The sequence below is a fragment of the Trachemys scripta genome, chromosome 7, assembly GCF_013100865.1.
Source record: "Trachemys scripta elegans isolate TJP31775 chromosome 7, CAS_Tse_1.0, whole genome shotgun sequence".
Taxonomy (NCBI): domain Eukaryota; kingdom Metazoa; phylum Chordata; order Testudines; family Emydidae; genus Trachemys; species Trachemys scripta.
This window is the reverse complement of record NC_048304.1, coordinates 20,020,441-20,043,814: the sequence shown is the minus strand read 5'-3', so window position 1 is coordinate 20,043,814 and position 23,374 is coordinate 20,020,441. Positions and strand designations below refer to the sequence as shown.

General features: G+C 44.8%; 1 protein-coding gene across 4 annotated transcripts in view; it reads right to left on the bottom strand.

Annotated features, from left to right (window-relative positions):
- The window catches only part of GRIP2 (glutamate receptor interacting protein 2), a 461,595-nt gene that overhangs the window by 39,807 nt on the left and 398,414 nt on the right, over nt 1-23,374 (bottom strand). For all 4 annotated transcript variants that reach the window (XM_034774988.1, XM_034774985.1, XM_034774987.1 and 1 more), the window contains exons 8-14: nt 19,614-19,761; nt 18,673-18,842; nt 12,804-12,929; nt 12,006-12,158; nt 11,175-11,361; nt 3,760-3,905; nt 3,041-3,121 (exon numbers count right to left, since the gene is read on the bottom strand). In XM_034774988.1, the coding sequence (XP_034630879.1) occupies nt 3,041-3,121; nt 3,760-3,905; nt 11,175-11,361; nt 12,006-12,158; nt 12,804-12,929; nt 18,673-18,842; nt 19,614-19,761 (1,011 nt within the window). The remainder of the gene's footprint in view (nt 1-3,040; nt 3,122-3,759; nt 3,906-11,174; nt 11,362-12,005; nt 12,159-12,803; nt 12,930-18,672; nt 18,843-19,613; nt 19,762-23,374) is intronic.

The window sequence follows — 23,374 nt, the reverse complement described above, 5'->3', positions numbered from 1 at the left end:
CCCTGCATAGTCAGCACTGTGTCAGAGCTTCTCCTGTCCACATAGCTGTCACCTTTCAGGGAGATGGATTAACTATGATGACAGGAGAAGCTCTTCCATCAGCGTAGTAGCGTCTTCACTAAAGCACACCAGTGCCACTGTACGCTCCAAGTTCCTCATCTGTAAAATGGGGATAATAGCACATCCTACTTCACAGGGGTGTTGAGAGGATAAATACCCCAAAATAATAATAAAATGTGAAATACTACAGAGATGGGGGTCAGCTAAATACCTAAAATACAAAGACTGCCATCAATGCAGGCCCCTCATTTATTTTTTATAAACTGCTTTCTGTCCCCTGCCATGTCTGCTGGGATTCTGGTGATCTCAGTGTTTACGATATGATGGATGAAGAGGCTCAAAACACGTCCACTTGGTGTTTTTAATAGGATGCATAATGATTCGTATTGGTAAATTATTCCCCTCCAAGGAGTCTGAGCACATAACTCACACGCACCAGTGCTTCCAACAGTTATAAACACCTTTTGTTATTGATTGAGACAAAGCAGCATTTTGCCAATGTGTAATTAAAGAAATGGCACTAATGTCATAAAGCTGCATTTAAGAATAAACATGTATAACGGGGAGCGGGGGGGGGGGGGGGGGGGGGGGGGAGGGAGCAGGGGGAAAAAAAAGGGAGCAGGGAAAAAAAAAAGTGAATCTGAATCAACTACAATAAAGTAGTCAAAATACAATTCCCACTACTAGCTTTTTCCTGTATCATCTATTAACTTTAACGACAGGTTCATAATTAGAATTGCTTCTAGATATTTACGCTACCATGTATCTATTTATTTTCAAAATCTTTATAGATACCAGGCCAAGGTAGAATATTTTGTTTCTGTAAAAGTGCTAAAGTGGAACAGTTCCACCTATTAGCTGAAACTGCAATATTAACCGAAAAGACCCCTGTAAATTGCAGCTGGCGTAGGCCACGGGCCCCTCCCTAGACCCCCAAAGTGGTCCCAGTACGTGAGAGAGAGGTGTTATCTGAGCACATGGAGGAGTTCTAATCCTGGTTAGGACAGTGACTCCCATAGTAACCTTGATCAAGTCACTTAATCTTCATCTCAAAATTCTGCCTCCATCATCTGCAAACGGAATAATACAGAGATTTACCTATGGCACCTTGCCAGGGGCACTGTGATAGATTCGTTATTTAATTTGCAAATGACCTTACGTGCTATATAAAGTGTTACTGTACCGTTAAGAAAGAGGACAGTTTAAATGCTTATTTAACAGCAGCAACAAAAATGCACCCTGCAGTAAGACTCAACTAGCCATTGGGGGAAAACATTTTATATAGGTAAAAAAAATTCCTTCTTCTAATCAACCAGCATTTTCCCGAGGCTAAAAAACAATCATATGACTTATTTGAAGGAGATCAGATACTGACTACACAATAAAACGCAGCTACTAGTTTGCATGCGCACCCGCATTTGGAATACATATAGGGACCATCACTTGAAGAACCATTACTAGTTCTTACTGCCATAGATTTTAATCTGTAGAAGATTTAGAAGAAAGTTGTGTGATTTGAACAGAATGCACCCAGAAACAGAGGAGAGCGCTTCATGGCGCACATTCAGCAGTCTAGATGAGTAGACAGGTCATTATTATGAGCCTGTTCTCTACATTGTTGGGTCTACAATCACACATTGCACTTACTTTCAACTGTACCACCCGGAGTACCTCAGAGTCCTTTGCAAACAATTAAGCCTCACAACCCACATGTTGCTCTGAACCAGGGAGAAATAAAGTATTCTGTCTGGCGTCCATAAAACCAGTTGTTTTAAAACAAGTGCACACTCCCTTGTGCTGCCGCTCTGGGTGCCTCACCTGACTGAAATACAAGTAATGAGCTGCCAGAACAAATAATGAAAAGTATCATTTTTAATTTTTTCCTTTAACAACAAGCCAAGATTTTCAGAGAGAGGAGTCTAGAATTAGATTCATGTTTAGGCCTGTAAACAAAAGGCCTGAAATACAAAAGTGTTCAACACCTAGGAACTTCTGTAGTGAATTCAGATTAGTTTTCCTGAGCGTTCCTGTGTAGACAATTACTTTCTCCCCTCCCGCCCCCCACACCTATTTAGTCCATCAGACTAGCTCTACTTAGATGTTATTATACAACACACAAGAATTACCAGGTGAAATTCTATGGCTTGTGTGCTATGCAGATGGTCAGATTAGATTATCACATTGGTCCCAGATGGCCTTAAAATCTATACCCAAATTCTTGCCCAAATGTCTTGTCCCAAATTCATAGAGTGGGTCAGTGTAAGAAATGTGAATAAAAAAATCAGGAGCCTAGATGTCCAGTTCATGGCTCTCAGCACTAGATATGCTTTCCTCCCTGAAAGGAGAAAGGCGTTACAGGTAATTTCTAAATCTTATTTGGCATTTGAATCTACAGCACTGATGGAAACTGAACAAGACAGGGTTTTGTTTTGCTTTTCTCACTTGCTGCTTATATCCAGCATGTGCCTCTTCTCTATACCTAAAGGTTTGCAATGGTTGTGTTCATCTGGTGCACGGTGGATAGAGAGGAAAATGATCTAAAATTCACAGAGACTGACAAAGATAAAATTGTGAATCCAACTGCCATTTCTTAATTGTCACTATTTTCTGGCTGGCAGTTTAAAAAAGTAGGCAGTAAATTGGGGTGCCTCTCTCTGAACACACTTATTTTTATATATATATATATATACATACACACACACACATATATATACATACACACACACACACACATATACATATACACACATATACATATACACACACACACACACACACACACACGACCCAGGCCTTGATTCAGCAAAGCATATACTTATCTTTAAACATGTGCTTAAGCCCCATTGATTTCTAGCACACTGTGGGCGCTATCAAAACCAAATAATTTCTGTCTTTATTGTGTTCCTCTAGCAAACTAGATTGGAAGCCAGTGGCTGCTGCTACTGCCAGCTGTTGTAGCTATAGTCTAAGCAATACTTACAGCTGATAGTAATTCCAAGCTCCACACCTCTTTTCTTGGGCAGTTTAACATGGAAAGTACCACTGCTGGGTATGACAGACTCTATAAAACCGAAACAGAGAGAAGAATAAAGGTGGGAAAGGACAGATTTTTCAATTGTGTTGCTAGACCATTCTGAACCCCAGTGAAAATTAGTTTTAAGACATATTATAGGTGTTGATAAATGTAACGTTCTACATGATTTAGTCCATTCAATGTACTCATGGTTAACAATGGCAGTCTAGATTTTTAGAAAAATCTATTAAAATATACATAATTAATTGTGTGTACTATATCAGTACAGAGAGAATAATCAGGAGGTGCAGGATTCAGAGGCAACTCTGCCAACACACACAGACACACAGACACACTGAGTAATCACATGTTGGCACCAGCCATTGCCATTAGTCCCCTCACTCTCTTAAGTCCATACATTCATAAAATATCTGGAAAAAAAAAAAAAAAGCTTACCTCTTCACTTATTAAGCATGCATGCCCACTAAGAGAAGTGGTTTCTGGATAAAACAAGATTTAGACAGGGATAACACATATGTCTCCATTGCTAGCTCACATCAATCAGTGACTCTTACCAAAGTTATAGAACGTTTATGGAGGAGGCTTTCCCTGTATTAGGGCTAATAAAGAACTACCAGAGCCTTTTGGGGGATGTTGTGAGAAAGGTGAATGCCTTGGTTACATACCTGCCACGTCAAATTCTAACTCCAGCACAACTTTGTTGGTAAGTGCTGCATCGCGCAAGAGCTGATTGGCTTCCTCCATGGTCCCATCTTCAGTTGCGATGCCATTGATGGAAAGGACTCTGTCTCCGACTTGTAGCAGCCCACACCTGCAGTCCAGGTCAGAAAAGGAGAAAAAGCTCAAAGACAACTATGAGCCACCTTTGCCAGACAAGTCAGTCACAATCTACAGATCTACGTGGAAGAATTCAATTTTTATTTTTTTCAACCATTTCGATGGATAATATCAATGTTTATTTTTAAGCATTTTTTCCTAATTATAATCCATTTAAATTTTCACAGTTGTGGGAAATAAGACAAGGGGGGGGAAATCAATAATTATGACAGTAGTTGCTCAGATTCAAAAAGTTAAAGCTTTATATACACTGGTAAAATACAAATAGCCAATGTAATATGTCAAAATATACAAAGTAAACATCCTTAAATTAAACTAATAAATTCTCAAGCAGCATTTTTCTTACTTTGCCTACCTGCAAATTTCAGTTATCGATGGATTTTTTGTTGTTGTTGATTTGTGTGTGTACAGTGAACTAGACATTTACCAATAAAAATCTGATGCTTCCAAGTGTATTTATAGAAGACTAACAGCTGACAGAGGCAACACATTGGGGAGCCATGCGGGGTCATGTGCCCTCCCAGATTTGCTGCTTGGCTTGTACTGAACATGCTCAGTAACACAGCTGAAGCCAGCCAGCCACCCTTACTCTGCCAGCCCCCCCCGACACCAGCAGGCACGGGTCATCTCTGACTGCTGAGAAATGATAACATTAGGCCACAAAAACAAGATACATAGCTCTAAAATACCCAACCCAATGTAGGGAACCTACTAAGATCATCAGGAACAAACTCACAAGCATGGATATTTTCAGAGTTTGACCTGATTCTTTGCTCAGTCATGTCCTGCTCGCAAAGAGCAGTTCTTCGGGTTTCCTGCAGTGTACACAGAGAAATCTCCCTGCCACCCCTAGAAACCAAACCCACAGCTGTGAAATTGGATAAAAACTAGTTGCCTTTGCTCTCTAACCATATCTAGTGGTACACAGCTCTCCATGTGTGCATGCCTGAGCCTCCTGGAACCCAAAATAATGACACTGAAAATTACAGAGTCCTTTGATTAATATATGACTAATATCAAAGTTACAATCCAATGAACTCACCAAAATGTCTCAGCAAATTGGATAATCATTCATCCCTTGTAATTGCATTTCCCGAAGCCAAATGTACATTGATACTGTTTAATGGCCTTGAAAGGCCAATATTATTATTGTTTGATGCTCTTCCAATAGAACCACTTCCTTTTAAACATAACTGTGTAACAACTTTTTAATTCGGAAGAAACCAAAGAACTGTGAAGTTGGGTTGGAGTTGACAACTGTGGCATGCAGGCCACATATTGTGGGTTGCATCTGTGCATATGAGCAAAGAAGAGTTTTTGCAAACACTAAGCAATATGTTTGCAAACCAACCCCACTCTTATTTGCCTTAACCTCAGAAGGAAATCTTAAGACTTCTGTGCCATCCACCATAGCTCGTCTGACCTACCACGTTATTCCACAAAGGCATGAATGCAGTGCTGTACCTGGGCTTTCCATTGCCCATTAGGCAGTTATGTCTGTCTCACACACAAACATTTAACCATTGAGTTATGGCTAGAAGGGACTAAATCCATGAAATCTTTCCAAAATTTTCTGCTCTTGCATTCCCCTTTAGTTACTACAGCCAAGCACTGGTACAGAATTCCAAGAGTTATAGCAAATTCTTCTTTCAGTCAAGTTAGGATGGTCTCCAAAATCGCTTTATAGGTATTGGGAGAGTTCTCTTTCTCCACCTGTACATTTAAAGCCACGTTTCAGAGCTCAGGTTCTCCAACTCAGTGAGATCTTTATTGGTTACTGACCCAGCAAAATCTTTACCTGCCCAATTTCAAATATCAGACTTTGCTGATGTTTCACACAGCAACCATACCTTAACCGTCCCATACCTCACTTCAAGCATGATAGGGTTGTAAGAGAACCTGTGGTATCAAGGTTTGTCACTAGAGAGGCCATTACGGTCAAAGGAGACTAGGAAGTAGCTGTCACTCCAAACAAGCCCTGGATGCAATTGGCCAAGTTGGCATCAGACCACGGTTACATTGTCGTGTTGAAAAATGCACATGCTCAACATCTTCTCTCTAGAGGTTGGAGAGGTGATTTTGCTAGGGGGAGGGCATTTATTAAATCCATGTTATATTATGGTGCTGCCTGGGTTACGTTATCCAGGGAAAAATGAAGGCATCTATGAGATGTATTTTTAAAAAGTGTTTGTTGAGGAGACCCAGAGATGATGCCAGGCACTCTTCTTATGTACTATAAATGTGAATAAATGCCGTATTAATTGGCTGCATGATCAATTAGATGCTTAACTGGTCCTCTGTATGTGCAGCTACTATGATTTTATGTGGCTAGATGTGGAAATTGTGGCTTATAGAACTTAAGACTCCCAACGGCTGTGACAGAAATATTTCCTTCAGCACTATGAACTCTGTTGCTGCAGCAATATGTCTTACTTAGAAGGGACCAACAGCTGCGGGACAAAAAAGGTTTTACATTATCATCACAAAGTCAGAAAAACCCAACCAGCTGTGACATGACCATTGTTTTCATCACGGGACAACAGGGTCATTGGGTGCCTTCAAACAACGTCAGAGAAGTTAGCTGTCGTTTTCCCCACTCGAGCTGCTTGGACAGGAGACGCAGGTTCTTACGTTCCTTTGCTCAAGTTAGATTTTCCTTGCAGGTTTATAAAATGTTGTGAAGTGAAGCAGTGACCTCGTGTCCCCCTTGATGAAGGTGCTGAAGCCAGATGTGCCTTGTTAACTCTACAGTATCATCTAATGGTGAGAAAAGGAGACTGGGAGTCAAGACTCCTGGGGTTATTTTTCTAGCTTTACCACTGACATGCCGGCCTTATGCGGACCAAACCCTCTTTCAGTCATTTTGCCCACTGAGATGACACCCACCTTATGGGTGGGCTGCGTGGCTTTCATCAGTGTTTGTAAAGTGCTGTGAGATCCTTGGAAGAAAAGTGCTACCAATGAAAAGAATGAGGAGGCTGGTGTATTCTTGAGTGAAGGACACACTTCTTGTAACACTGGAGTTCATAGTGTTGGATGCCTTCACTTGGGTTTAATGTCTGCTCTAAATGAACTTTACATTTTGTTATGGCCGATACGATGCGCAGGTCGCATCCTAACTTGATTAAAAAAACTTGTTGGCAACTTTCACTGGCCATTAATTTCTCTCACTTGTGAGCTTAGTATTACTGGCTTCCAGGTGCTATGATCAAATGACAAAATCTGAGCAGAGCTGGAGAACTCAGAACCTAACTGACTTAGATTTTTGGCACCCAGACACAGACCAGAAAGCCTCGCCCATTCTCCTGGCAAACATGCACTCTCCAAAGGAGACACTTCCTCCCACAGATCGTGCCCCGAAGTCACTCTGGAAAGGAAGGGTTGCCTTACTTGTTTCAGCAGCACGTTTAGTTACACGAGGGAGAGGGAAACAGACTCATTTAGAGGCAGCCAAGAGGAAAATGATAGACACCGAGCTTATACCACTCCGGCTGCTGATGCAGAGGGCTGAGTCACAGTCTAATTTCAAGCCCAGAGGGCTCAACCTGCCCCCATTAAGCAGAGTGACTGATGGTGAGGGATGACTGGTAGATGCCACCAGCTGTAAAACTGGACAGGGGTGTCTTTCCCTTGAAATGTCTCTCACGTGGTAACTGGAAACAAACATTAGTTGGGTGACACCTTGACTTGTTGCCAAGGAGAACTTAGCCTCTTCCTGCACCAGTTGAAAGATGCAGTAAATTCTCTTTCTAAACACAGCCTGGTGCTGCTGGCTAGTGTATGGCGCTGACCTGAAACAGAGTGCTCTGGAGGGGATAGGAATCAAATCCTCTCCCCTTTGCTTGCATTCTCACAGATAATTCTACAGCAGGCACACAGCACTGTCGGCCAGATGTTGCGTGTCTCACTCAGTAGCTATTGGGAACTGGCTAGTTGCTTTCCAAGAGAATAGCAGCTGTACCGGGAATTGACTCAACTCACCTGAATTGCATAACGTCCCACCCCATTAAGCAGAGAAAAACCCAGAGTCCGTGAACGGGTGAGACCAGCCAATGAGAGAGAGAGTTATGATGGTATCACAACACGAGCAGGGCCGGCTCTAGGCACCAGCCTACCAAGCATGTGCTTGGGGCGGCACCTGGAGGGGGGTGGCGCTCAGGGTTGGGTTTTTTTTGTTTTGTTTTCTTAAAGCATACTGGGGCTGTTGGGGCGCCCTCCTCCCGGCGCTCCAGCCGGTCGGGGAGAGCGGGGCCCTGGCCGGGCTCAGCGCCCTCCCCTGCCGCGCTCCCCGCCGGGGGGGGGGAGGGGGGGGGGAGTTGGGGGGGAGCGGCGGGAGGCTTTTTTGCCTGGGACGGCAAAAAAGCCAGAGCCGGCCCTGAACACGAGGCAGACTGCATGCCCCTGGGGGACAGCAGGATAAGAAAAAACAAAGACCAGGGAAAGAAAAGTTACATTCCTGGGTCGTGTGTCCATACTCACACTCAAAGGGCTTTCCTTCCCTGCTTCAGAATTGCTCCCCCTGCTGCAACTGCTCAGCCAACCTCCCGTTCCACAAACATCGCCGACCAGGCAAACGCACGCTCTCGCACATACAAACCGGGGAGCACAATTTGTTTGCACAGGTGGCCATCCAACTTTTGTGCAGCATAGTGACTGTACGCACATGGGTGAGCATGTAGAAATGAAGGCCAGCCACGAATAACGATTTGGCCTTGTAAGCATAAGAAAATGGCTGTGGTATCTGGAGTAGCAGTTAGAACAGTGCTTGCCAAGGAGGAGAGAATAAAGTTCCTGGCCTGAATGGAGGTTAGTACAATTTTCTTTCGGTACATATCTCCTCTCTCCCTCCCCCCAAACACCGACCCATTCTATTACACCAGGAGGGCAACATCATGTGATGAAAGTGTTTTACGGTGGCTAAGAGGCTAAGAAAGGTGGCCTGCCATGGTGAAGGTAGCACACATTGCAGAAGGTAATTTTCAACATCAAAATAATCCATACTGCAAAGCAGGGCGGATAGTTCTCTGCAATCTGAATGGATGAAGGAGGTGACTGGCGGAGTGAGAATCCTGCTGGGTGGGCAGCTAAGAAGAAAAGCTGCCTACATGACACGTTAGATCCAGGCAAGACTGTGCAGCAAGTCTCTGCTCTCGCTTGGGGCTTGGCAAGAGGATCAGAGAAGCAGCGCTGATTCCAAACCCTCCTGGGAGAGAAGGCTTTGTTAATGCCTGATTTATAAAAGCAGTTTGGGATTTCACAACACGGTCCAACTCCACCACATTAATGGGAAATAAAACCACCGTCGCTTTTACAAATTGGATTTTAAATCCAAACAAAGGCTCAGAAGGCTTTAGCATCCCTACCAACTGGTGCCACAGCAGGACAATCTTTTCAGGGAGACTTCAGAGAACAGAAGATACTTCTTTTCTCTTTTCTTTTCACCACCACCAGTCTCACAAAGTTTGATCCTAAGTATATAAACTAGATCTGCTGTGATTAGTACAACACAGGCTGCCCCACGACATGGATATTACAAGGCATAGATGCAGATTTTTTTCTGCTAAGGACTCTTAAATGCCACTCGGCCTTCTCTGTGGTGTGATCAATGTTATTGGTGTGGTGTGGTGTGGTGTATGGCAGCTGAAGCCTTGCCAGGCAGATAAAACATTAATCAAGCCTGCAGAGATTTGTTGTGCTAGGGAAATATCCACAGTAGGTACCGGGAGCTATTTGTTACTTCCATCACAGCATTAGATAGGACAGATCATCAGTGTAAATCACAGGCAGTTTAAGGAATTGTCCATAGGGGTGGGTGCGTGCGGTTAGTTTTGAAGCTAATGTACCTTGTTCAGTGGGAATTAAAAGCGAGGCTGTAGCCGGAGAATGCTATGTAAAAATGGCTTCTTATTCAAACCAGCGGTGGTCTTGTTTGAGTCCCCACTAGTGACTTCACTGGCAATATTTAAAGACAATATTTGGTCCTGTTATCCCACAGGAGCCACCTTAACTCTAGAAGTACAATCTGGATTATATTCTGTTCCATGAATAATCACTGCTAATTACTCTGCCTCACTCAACATGGTCAGCTAAATTTGAATTGCAAGGGTCTTTTTACTGGTAACAATGTAAGGGGGAGGAGGAACAGACTGATTTTTAGAGCTTGAGAGTTATGTTGGGGGAAAAAAGCCATCTGTGCGGCCCTTTGGCTGGAATACAGAACTTGGCTTCACCGCACCTGGATTTTAGCCCCAACTCCGGCACTGGCTTGCTGCACCACCTTTGGCAAGTCACTTAACTATGCTGTCCCTCAGTTTCCCTATGTGTAAAATAGAGATAATGAAGTTTAGCCACCTTTCTGAAGAGCTTTGAGACTCTGAGCTGGAGAGCAGGATAATATTCTTTTCTGACCTGTGAAGCAAACCAACCTACTCCTGAGTCTCAGTGATATACACCTGGAATCAATAGCGTCATTTTTAGAGTCATTTCTGTTTCCAACTGCACTTAAAAAAAAAAAAAAAGGATGTCACAAAGCACGTGGCAAGCAGACAGAACGATAAACACCAGCATCCAACTGCCACAGAAATAGGCGCTTCAGATAATGCTCACCCAAAAATGAGTATTACCTTCCGTTGAAACACAGATATCAGACAGCAGCACAACTCCTCCAGGAGGTGATGGAGCCATCTCAGAGAAGGAGCAAGGTGCTTTTCTGGGTGCACCCTTGCAATGCCAGAAGACCCTGTGGAATTCGCAGCCTCTGGTGCTTCACTAGAGCTCACCACATAGTTTGATTTAGGGCAGAGTGCAAAGTGCATTTCTTTATACAGGTCTTTGATTAATCAAACCACAGGCCTGCTGGGCCAATTACAGTTCATTTTAAATGAACTGTGACCATTTCGTGGTACATTGGCTTTAATTGTTGTGAAAACCCAAATGCTGCTGCAGTGGCCAGCGCATACAAATAAATATTCATGCTCTCCTAGATGGGAAGGAGATTAAAATTAAGCTCCATGCTGGAATATGAGGAAATGCAGTGTCTGAAACAAACCCCAGCAAGTAGGCCCTCCAATACAGTACAGATTCCCTTCTCCGTACTGAATGCACAAGCACTAAGCCGCACCCAGTGAGGAACTGGTGATAATGCAAAGATAATAAATAAAAAGAAGAGTAATGGGTGAAAGACATCTTTGAAAAAGGAAACCATCAGCAACATCATGCAGTGATCAAGGGCAAGGGCTCTAACCTCTCTGCTGGGCTGTCGGGCTCAATAAATCGGACGAGGGGCGGGGAAGACAGGGTTTCAGTAGCAAAGATCCCCCCCTGGAGCTGAAGGCCAAAGCCATTCAAGGGGTCTCCCCTTAGGATCACCTCTGTTGTTTCTGTGTGAACAATCTGCCCACCGGGACCCACTGTACTAGAAGCCAGCGACACTGAAACGAGAAAAAGCATTAGAGGCTCTGGTTAGCAGCCAGCTTTGTGCAAGGTCTGTAGAAACGTGGCTCCCGTGTTGCCTCGTGGCTGCAAGTGCCCACAAGCCATTCCCAACTGGTCATTCTGCATCATTCCACGGTAAAGGAATCCTGCCAAGGGAAGGGAGCCTACCGTGAACACACACGGAAGCGGATGCAGTATGTCGCAGGAGCAACACTTATCAAGAGGACAGGAGGGCAAGAGGGGCAAACTCATGATTTGCAAGGTCTCAAGCGAGAACAAGACCTAAAAGATGCAGGCAGGAGAGATTGGGAGTGAAGGGGAGGGGGTTGATTAACTTGGGCCAGGCCTCTGGCCCACTGCAGGAAAGGTTGGAGTAGGAGGAGCAGTACAAATTAAGGGAGAGGAGCTAAACTCATGATGACAAGTTTCCCCAAACTCAGATCCCTGCTGGCAAAAGATGGGGAGGGAAAGGGGACTGAAAGATGTTGTCAGCACAGCATTCACAAAAGCACAGGGCTCACCACAGTCTCTTCCACTGCTTGTGTCCAAGGCTGGCCCTAGTGAAGTCACCCGAGTAGGAAGAGAGAGGTGTTGGTGGCACTGAGATCAACACACCCGTCTAGCCAGGCATCCCACTTACATGAGCTCTTGTGGTCCTTCTTCCTCTGTCTCCTCCTCATCATGGTGGCACGCGGGCTCATGGGGTGGGAGCTCCGAGGTAGTGTATTCGAATTCTGGCAGGGGAAACCTTGCGTGTTCATGGTGGGCGATGAGAAGTTGGCAGCAACAAGAGCTATGCAAACACGGAACAACAACTCAGCAGTAAGAGAAAACAAACCTAGCTCACCAGCATGATTAAATGCAAACTTTTAACTCGCCAGTTATACATCAAGCAAGCAACTACTTCAGCAGATTAAAACAGGACGGGTTTTCTGCTGCAAACTTCCATTGCCTAACCAGGCGTACACACATTGGTGTGTTTACTTTAGGGTTGCCCATGAATATGCTAGGCACGCTGGTGTGTTACTGTAGGGCTGGCTCCTCGTTAACCAAATATGCTGGCATCATTAGCATAGAGTTGCCTCCTTTGCAGCATGTCATCATTATATTGTAGAGCTGCCCAAGAGCATGCCTAGCTAGGTACACTGGTGTGTTATTATAGGGGTGCTCAGCACACTGGCTTTATTGTAGGGTTGTCTGCTCCCCTCCCCCACGTGCTGGACTGCACACACTCACTTAACAATAAAAACCTTATTACAGATTTTTGGACACAGATTTGGAGACCAAGAAAGTGGTGGGTCACATTTTGGATCGACAAGTGTTTTTTAAGCTTACTGTGGGAGGGGAGTGGTCAGTAAGCCTGACAGCAGAGCGACTAGCTCTTGCAGAGCGACACACACACACACACACACACACAAATGCTAAGTGGCTGGGTTACATTTGCAATAATCTTGGCTGGAGGTCTGGTTCCAGGTGGGTGTCTTGCAGTGCCCTGGATGGTGGGTGTGGCAGTAGTTGACACAGGGATCCCAGCAATGGTGATGGTCACTTTTCTGCACCTTGACTGCAATCAGCACACACAAGAAACAAAACCACAGAGACGGGGAAAGAAAATTATGATAAGCAACAAGGAACGGAAGCCTTTGAGGAGTCAGCCATTGGGAGAGCTGTGTAGATCACTGGGTCAATGCACTAGCCTTTCCCCACCGGGGACTACCAGAAAAAGCCAAAGATTGAAGGGTCTCGGTGACAGAACCATCCTCTTACCACGGCAGAGCTGAACCATATTAACAGGGCACCACAGGGGACTCCTGCCAATGCTGAACACTGTATGTGCATGCTGAAGGGAGGTCAGTTTTTAGAGCTTCATCTGGCACCTTTTACCAGCATTAAATTCACCAGCCAACAGATAACGTCACACCTAGGCCAAGGCTAATGGAGATGGGAGGGACTCCTATCGTTTTGAGTTGTGGGCTCCAGAGCGCTCACCAAGGCAGAAGAAAGAGGGAAGGGTTTTGTTTTGTTTTTCATTAATCTTATTAAACACACAAACCGCACCCGCTGCACCCTCACTCAAACAGGAAAAGGGGCCTACATTACAGCAAAGCTACCTTGAGAGAAAAAAAAAAAAAAAAGCTTTAAAAACCAGGGTGCGAAGGTGACACTTAGCAAACATGCAGGAAGTCACTCAATGGCTTTGCTTTTTATCCCTTTCCTCCAGCCCAGCACTTCAGGGGGTTCCCATGCCAGCACAGCGGTTTGCTTGTGCAGATCTGATTGTAGGATTAGGGCCTCAGAGCATAGTCTCCAGGCAGGAGGGACACTTGGCTTCACGATACCTATTTATTGTGCCACGCAAACTCTTCGAGGTGAACAGATAAATGAATGCCAAGATGCATGTACATTTTCACTTCTGTCTGAAGTGATATTTGAACCTTTTCTTACCAAGGCCTGGACCAAGAACTAGTCATGAGCACGGACGTGGTTTGATTTCCTACATCCAGAGCGCTGGGATCCATTTCCAAGGCTATGTGCACCGTGCTATCTATCTATATTTATTTTTGTTTCCTGCTGGGCAATGCTTAACAAAACGAGCAAGTTTGCAACAGTCCCTCTTTTCAGCAGCATACAAAACTGCATCCCATAGCAGACAGTCACTGTAGCCATGACTTATACTGGAGCTCTTTTAACCTTGCACAGACTGATAACCATCCTTCACGGATGAGATATTCGCTGCGAATTGAACTCTCTCTCCAAGTGTAATTGCTGGCAGCGCAAGCAGGATCCGATCTTACCCAGGAACAGATCTCTGACAAGGACACCCGCTCAACTAGTGACTTCGCCACACAGATTGATCTCAAACGTCATCTTCCCTGATGATTTAAACACTGGACATAAATTCTGCTTATGTGATACCCATCACACCATAGGCCTCCACGGGCACTTTATACCCATCACGCTGTTCAGCTCAGGCAGTTCCTCTGCAATTCTGTGTGCTTGTTTCTCTGCTTCCCTTGTGATGTATTTAGTGAATTGAGCAGATAGTTTCTCATCTGGTTTTTAAAAGACATGAAGTTTGCATGCTGTGAATATAGGAACACTTTTCAGTAGTTCAGATTAGGGTTGCCAACCCTTCAGGATTGGCCTGGAGGCTCCAGGGAATTAAAGATTAAGCCATGTGTTAAAACCTCCAGGAACACGTCCAACTAAAATTGGCAATCCTAGTTCAGATCCAAAACACAGGAGTTTTCTTCTTATAAAACCAAATATTCAAACAGTGTTTAATGAATAGTAATGAACATTCTTGTGTCTCTATGGGATCTCAATGGTGTCTACCCACCTATGCTCCGCTGCTCTCCAGAAGGCGATATTCTAGGCCTTACACACCTGCCAACCATTGAAGTTTACCCGTTTTGCGTTGCACGGCCCATTTTTCTTACTGCCCTCATTTGTTCCCAGATTCACACGAACAGGCTACTGCAAAGAGGGAGGCAGAGTGACACCCACACCCTGCTCCATGTCCAGCACTACGTACCTGTACAAGATCAACCACCTGAAGCTTATTATGTGGTCCTGGTGGTTAATCACTATGGGGCAAATTCATCCCTGTGCTGGTGTGAGCACTGGTGCAGGGACAGAAGGAGGCGGCTTGTGCGTCCCTTATTCTGGGCAGCCAGGGTCCCATCTCCACCCTCCTACAGCCTACCTCTGCACTTGCAGTGGGGGAGGGGGAGGGACTCACAGAGGGGGTAATAAGACCCTCTGTGCAGGGGTTATTCCCTGGTGGGTGGAGGTTTGTGTCTGCTCTACAGCCCCTTTGCACCAACCTAGATGGCATAAAGAGGCTGCCGGGCAAATATCAGTTTGGCCCTAGGAGCTCAATCACTTACGACGCAGAGGGCCACCCATTCCCACTGAGGTCAATGGGAGCAAAACATATTCAGCTTCTTGCAGGACCAGCCGCCCCAAGAAAGCTGCAGATGGCTGCAAGGCAGCATGGTTTACCAGTTCTCCAGCTCCTGGATCCCGCAGACGGCAGCCAATTACCCCACTAAGTGCCCAGCTCTACGGTCAGCTCTTCCTGGGTCAGAACTGTGCCACTAGGAGATATGTATCAAGGAGGGTAAGAGGAAGGAACATTTAAGGACATACACGGCCCTGGATCCACAGCACACAGAGCTCTGCTTCATATCAACGACCATTCAATGTGCAGCGCAAGGGCATCTGTTTGTTTTGACCCTTCGTTCATTAAAGAGAGTTTAAATAACGTGGGAACAGTTGTCACTTTCACGCCCTTTACTCTGAAGTGCCATGATCATGCTAAGAAATTTGCACTCTGGATTGCTACCACGGTTGGCTGATCTCCTAAGTGGGGATGGGGGAAAATGACTGGGCACATACACAAAGCCATCCCTCCACTAAACGTACCTCCTGAATGCATATGTTTTGAAAGGAGATTAGGAGCAGGGCACTAAAGCAGGAAGGAGAATGGCTCATTTTAACAGCTGTTGAAAAAGGATTCGTTTCCCATTTCTCTTGGGCACCTGGGTCAAGTCATTAGCCCCTCTGTTCAACTGCTCTAATTCTGCACAAATTAATCTAGGCATTTTAGAGCTTTAAACTTCTAGAAAAGGAGCAGTTATTAGAGTTTTATGTTCCAGTAGATTATGCTAAAGGACATTACAAATTCCCCCTTTCTCAAGTTATCCTGGAGGGGTAATGAAACATGAGCTTCACCTTGGGCTACTATCGGTCACCAATGACTGAATGTGTGCGCCCAGCAACCAGGAGACTGAGAAAGCACCGCAGAGGTGATTGGAACTGGAGGTTATACTATCTAATCCCGGGCACCATGAAACACGAACCATCAGTCTCGACTTATCCAGTCCCCAGAAAGAGCAGGTCTGCTTTGCAGAATGTGACGTTTACCCCATAACAGAGCAGGCTGGAACTGCATTAATATTATGGTATTGGCACTGAATTCAGCCTAGGTTTAGATGAGGATCCAAGCCACTGCCAGCTCTAGTCTTATAGAAGGAGAGATTAAGGCAAGGTCTACACTTGGAGCTGGGGGTGTGATTCCCAGCTCACGTGGACATAATCATGCTAGTTCTCATCTGAACCAGCATGCTAAAAATGATAGCAGAGCCACAGTAACATAGGCAACAGCAGCATGAGCCATCAGCTAGGAGTATAAACCCACCTGGACCCCGTGGGTACGGCAGCTAGCCTGTGCCACGACTGTCCACGCTACTACGGCTACACTACCATTTTTAGCATGCTACTTCAGAGGAGAGCTGGCACCAGTATGCCCACACCAGCCGGGAATCACTCCCCCAGCTCAGAGTATGGAAGTAGCCTAAGGGCACATCTACACTGCAATCGGAGGTGTGACTGCAGCACTGGTAGCTATACCCATGCTATCACAACTAAAAATATCAGTGTAGACACGTCAGCACTGGCTTCAGCGTGGGCTAGTAATGTAAGTACATGTCCAGGGTCCCCGACATGCGTGTCCAGTCTGCACTGAAGTCCATGCCACTGCATCTACATTGCTATTTTTAGTGGTGCTGGGATGGGTAAGTCTGCCTGCACTGAAATCACACCTTGGGTTGCAGTAGAGACCTACCCAAAGATGGATAACTATGAGGCTTCCTAGGGTGAAATCCTGGCTCCATTAGAGTCAATGGGAGTTTTGTCATTGACTCCTTCCTTTAGGAATATTTCTTCTCATTGATTCCTCTAGTCCACCACCTTCTTCTGTTCAGACACAGCGGCACATGATCAAGCCGCAATTACAGCAGTGCTGAGCTGGAAGACCAGCACTCATGTTTCAGCATTTCTGCCATAACTGGACCAACTTGTGGTCTAATTCTCCATCTACCTGCGTCATTTACAAGGCAAGTGCCAGGCCCTGCACAATTAAAGATGCACCTTGAAAGCCAGATGCCTATGTAAGGCTTGTTCAATAGAAAAACATTCATTTTGGGGTACCCTTGTAATAATTGGGTTTACACATTTATTTTAATTGTAAACTCAATTATAATCTCTCAATATAATGCTGTTCTCGGGAGCCAAAAAAATCTTACCACGTTATAGGTGAACCCACGTTATATTGAACTTGCTTTGATCCACTGGAGTGTGCAGCCTGCCCCCTCCCGGAGCACTGCTTTACCGCGTTATATCCGAATTCGTGTTATATCGGTCGCGTTATATATAAAGTTCATAAAAATATCACAACCTAAAACAAATGTTTAAAAGTATGACCCCTCCCCCCAAACCTCCTAAATTAATCTAAACAAAAAACTAATATAGTTCAAGAAAACTGTTAAAATCATACCTAGTAAAAACAAAAAAAGTAACACCAAAAATAAATCAAAATTAATCTCAAATGTTTAGCCCAATTAATAAACAAAAATGACAAAAATAAGCTATTCCACCCACCATTCCCTTTATAAGTCCTTAAAAACAACAAACAACAAATTAAAAACTGAAGAAAATTAAGCCATTTTCACCATTCATAACTGCCAGGCCCAACACCTGCTAAGGCCCAGGTTTCATCAGCCCAGGTCTTCTTCATCATCATCCTAGGATGTCCTGACCAAACAGGGCAAAAGGAACATTATCAAGGAACAACATCACCTCCTCTACCAGCTCCAGCTAAGTCCCAAACGCTACCTACAATAAAATGGAATCAGACTTTAACAGAAGCAGCAACAACGGCAGCTCCAGACTATCTCAACTAACTTTTCTCCTTTACCCAATAACCTGTTTGTACCATCTAAAACACTGTCAAACAAGGTTTTTCTTCTTCTAAACTCCAGCTGAAATAAAAAAAATATAAAGCCTTACTTAATACTTTATTTTTCAAATCCTTTAACTGTTTTTCCTATTAATAATGAACATTAATAGTATATTTGCCACAATAGTAAGTAAGGGTAAAGTCCCTGTAAACCAAACCTGCGTTTAATGTTAAACAGTAAGTGGGTTATGTTAACACCTTTAGCCCTTTTATTCCATCTAAATTAATACAACAGTACTAAGGATGTGAATTTAGCACAGCTTGTGATGCTGCAGGGCAATGGATTCCCAAATCCAATGTGCCCATACAAGCCTAGAGCTAATCACTTTTTTCTATTCGTTTACTTGACAAACTTCATCTCATCCAATGTGTTTCAGCAGAATGTCTATTTTTCTCTCCAGATGTCTCTCCCTGGAGCTATCCAATGTAATATCTGTACCGTGGTTCACATAAAACATCAGCATTAAAAACAAACAAGGTTTGACTTCTTACTGCAAGTACATACCTGTGTCTGGAGGTTTCAGGGGGAGTCTGCTCTGGTGAGCAGGGAGTATTTCCAACTTGACATTTTCCGAAGTGGTGGCTAAGAGCTGAGTGGCCTCTAACAAGGAACAGTGCTCTGTGCTGGTGCCATCGATGGAGAGGATGTGATCACCAATGTGCAAGGCCCCACATCTGCAGAGAAAAGACACAGACCATTATCTAAGAGCACAGATTTGCGTCATGTAGTTAGGACTAGAGTTGGGCAAAATTCAGCAATTTTGGTTACCAGGGCTTTCACGTGAACCAGTTTTCTTCTCAGTTTTCTGTTCTCCCCTTTAATTTCCAGCTTCTAGCAAATGAAGCCAAAAACTCAAAGGGTGACAATCAAGTCTGGATTGGTTCAGTTGAAGCCAAATCAAAAACCTACGAGTTTCTAATATTTTGCACCCACAGCTAAGGCAGGATAGGTTGGCTGAAAACCCAGCCAGCTTCTTTATGAATACAGGCCGAGTTTCAGGTGTATATTAAATCCTGGCAGCCAGTGAAGGAATTCAATGACAAGACTATTACACTAATCATGACCTATGATTGCAGAAAGGCCTGTATTTCCTATACCCCAGCATAAAGCGATAAAGTGTATCTAACAAATGGGCTCATGCCAGAAACATCAGCTCTATATGTTTGAGCATCTCAAGGCTTGAAGATATTCAGATGTAGACTTTATATTTGGGCTCAATTCTCATATGCATTGGATCAAATTTTCGTCCCTGAGGAATAAAGTCCAATGAGATTTTTTTAATCCCACCAATTTTGCACAGAATCCTTGGACATCACTAAAAACCACACATTTTTTCTAGAAAGTAGTGCATTTCAAATGGGGGAGAAGTGGAATCGAACTAAAAGGGTACAAAGGAAGCAGCAGAGAAGACAAGTGCAACACTGCCATCTTGCTCGGGTTCATACCTGTCTACTACGCTGGCTGGCTTGATCTTGTCAATGACTATGACCTGTTTATTCCGATGTGTGCCTGTTGTCAGAGTGATTCCTAGTGTAGATCCAGGAGTCTTGGCTATTTCCACTAGTAATGGACCGGAAGCATTGGCTACAGTATCTGAAAAACAAAAATAGCATGGAGTCTTAAGACAGTTCTATTTCAGTTTTCCAACTATAAAGTATCGAGGAAGGCAATGACTTGGCAATTTGCACGTTCAACAGTATAGATGGAATCTTAAATACCCAGTTCTCAGTATCCGCCCCTTGCTGCACCTTTACTTCCTCTTGTGTCAATACGTAAGCTCTGCAGCGTCTAAACAAAGATGTGGTAATAGGATCTAACTCTCTTACAAAGTTTCACCAGTTTCCACATGACCACCTTTTGCTACATTGATGAAATAAGATCAGGCCAGACAGTACTCTAAGACCATGTAATACTTACATCAATAATATTAAAAGCAAGCCACAACGTTTGCCTCCTGGGAGGTTAGACAGGGTTGCCGAGTGGAGAGACAATGCACTAGTTCTCTTCCTAGAAAGGTACAAAGAAACCCAGGGAGAGAATAGAAACCTACATTACCAGCTATGGAGAGACAGGCAAGTGGGTCTGCACACAAGACGGAGCCAGGAACTCCTCAGTAATCATGGCTTTGACACAGACTCCCTCTATGGCCTTGGACAAGTAATTTCACATCTCTGACTCACTCAGTTTATTTATCTATAAAATGGGGCTAAAGACCCAGACTTACCTATTACCTGACAGGAGTGAGGAAATTTTGTCATTTGTTCACGTCTGCAAATGTATTTTCATTATAACTAACCATCAGATGCTGTATTAGAGACTGTGCCTGCTCAGACACACACACACACACACACACACACATTAATACACCTCTACCCCAATATAACGCGACCCAATAGAACACGAATTCGGATATAACGCAGTAAAGCAATGCTCCGGGGGGCGGGGGGAAGAGCAGGGCTGCGCACTCCGGTGGATCAAAGCAAGTTTGATATAATGCGGTTTCACCTATAACGAAGAAAGATTTTTTTGGCTCCCGAGGACAGCGTTATATCAGGGTAGAGGTGTATCTTAACTCCCTTTCATAGCCGACTATTTCAAGAGGAGAGGGGAAAAAATCTGGATACCAGGCATCTGACTACCTAGATAAGGGTCCCCTCTCCCCCATCTGAGATAACCTAAGGCCATCGTAAAGCAGCAAGATTTATGAAGCAGATAAAAGTTTTAACATTACGCAGTCCACAGCCAGAGTTGGAACCCTCCCCAGCACTCTGGGATGTGAGTAGGTGGAGAGCTTCACGTAAAGTCAGTCATCTGCTTCAAAAGAGAAGCTAATAGAATGACCTCTGAGAATTCCTGCATTTGGTGCCTCCAAGGCCCTTGATTATTCTGGGCAAGGCTTTTCTCTTCTACAGTGTGTGCCCACACGTACTCTGCACTAAAGTGCTGATATTATCTGACTGCAATAAAAGACAGGGCTCACTCCAGCTTTCAGATATATGGTAACACATTGATGCGGGTCTCAGAAGTGTCGCTGTTCCTTGTGATTTCATAGACACTCACTCTCTGGACAACCAGGGACATGTCTACATTACGCACTGGAGCGACGGGCAGCGATTGATCCAGCGGAGATGCGATAAATTGATCACCGAGTGCTCTCCTGTCGACTCTGGTACTCCACTGGAGCAAGAAGCGGAATCGACGGGAGAGCGATAGCCGTCGATCTACCTAAGTAGATCGAAGTACGTCAACTTCAGCTACATTATTCACGTAGTTGAAGTTGCGTAACTTAGATCGATCTCCTCCCAGTGTAGACCAGGCCTAGGTGAGCATAAGTTTCCATCACCTGGACTTTTGCCAGGAGATGTGCAGAGCTTCAGTTTTCTAGATCTCGGTTAGGCCCTGTTCACAATGGCTATTTACTCCTAATGGGGAGCCAGGTTTAAGCTTGGTTTGAACAAGATTCGAGCTAAAATAGTTTTTAACACGTTAGTGTCAATTAGTGTGTCACACATTCTTTTAGGACGCAATGAAAGGAGCAATGACATTAAGCTCCTTTTGGTCGTAGAGAGAGGTGAGTACAAACAACGGAGGTACTGCCCAAGGTACCTTCTAGGTTAGAGCGAAGCCATCTGGGTTGAGGGATTTAGGATATTAGTTTTGCAGCCTGCGGGTGTTAGGCCTGGTCTTCACTAGCAAGTTTCTGCGCAGTAAAGCAGCTTTCTGTGTTGCAACTCCCAAGGTTGCCAAACCTGCCACTACACACTGCCAAACCACTTAGGGTGCAGAAACTGCGCAGTTGCAGCGCCGTAAAAAAATCTACCCCGACGAGAGGCGCACACTGTATCCCCTTCTGCGCTGGGGGTACAGTGCCGCCGGGCCAGTGTAGACCCCCTGGTCGATTACAGCACTGTAATTGGCCCCGAGAGGTGTCCCACAATGTTTGTTCTTGCCTCTCTGGTCATTGGTTTGAACTCTACTGCCCTGCCCTCAGGTGACCAATCGTCATCCCCACCCCGTAAACTCCTTGGGAATTTTGAAAGTCTCCTTCCTGTTTGCTCGGTGATGTGTGCAGTCGTCTCAGTGCATCTTTCCAGGTGGCCATGCTTGCTCCGTGTATCAGGCGATCCCCTGCTTGGAGCAATGCTGAGCTGCTGGACCTCATCAGCATTTGGTGAGAGGATGCTGTCCAGTCCCAGCTGCGCTCCAGCTGTAGGAATTACGATACCTATAGACATATTTCACGTCATGACAGAAAGGGGCCATGACCATGACCAGGACACATTGCAGTGTAGGGTCAAAGAGAAGGAGCTGCAGAACGCCTGCCACAAGGCGCGGGAGGCAAACCGCCGCTCCGGTGCTGCGCCCACGAGCTGCCGATTCTAAAAGAGCTGGACACGATACTCGGTGGCGACCCCACCTCCACTGCGAAGTCCGCTGTGAATACTTCGGTGGCTTGCATGCCAGTTGAGAGTGGACCGAGCCAGGAGGAGGAAATCTTGGATGAGGGGGGCCCGGAGGCAGAGGACGACTCGGAGGCTAGAGACGCATACTAGGAGCTCTTCTCTACCCTGGAGTTGTTGGGGGCAGGAAGGTTTCAGAAAGCAGGCTTGTGTCTATATGATGCATATACCACCACATGCCTAGACTGAGTGGCAGAACAGGCAGTTGATTGACTCCCTCACTTCATGGGAATCTGCCTCAGAGATCTCCAGGAAACTCTCATTGAGATACCGGGCAATGCACTCAAAGTTTCCACACAACGTTTTACAGAGTTAACTAAATCAGTTTAAACACATAACATTAGTAAAACCGATGCAAACTTGTGTGTGTAAACAAGTCCTGAGTCACCACATGCTGCTGACCTCTAGGACAATGACCAGGGATTGCCCTCTCTTCATTTTTAAAAAAACATCAGTTGAAGAGAGACCAGCCATTCAAACTTATGTCATTGTGCTAGGGAAAGACAATTTACTCTTGTCCCAAAATTAGGATCAGACACCTGCAATTTAGCACAATTAGTAGAGAGCAATTAGCACAGGGCTATTAAGTTCAAAACTAATTTAAAAGAATTGTTGAGAAAAGTCAGCAGGCAAAGTGAATGCACACATGATTGAATCAATTTCTATGCATCCCTTCGGCACTAGGGAGATGTTACTGTGGCATTAGGCACTTCAGCACCTTCCTCAGGCATGGAAAGAAGATGCTG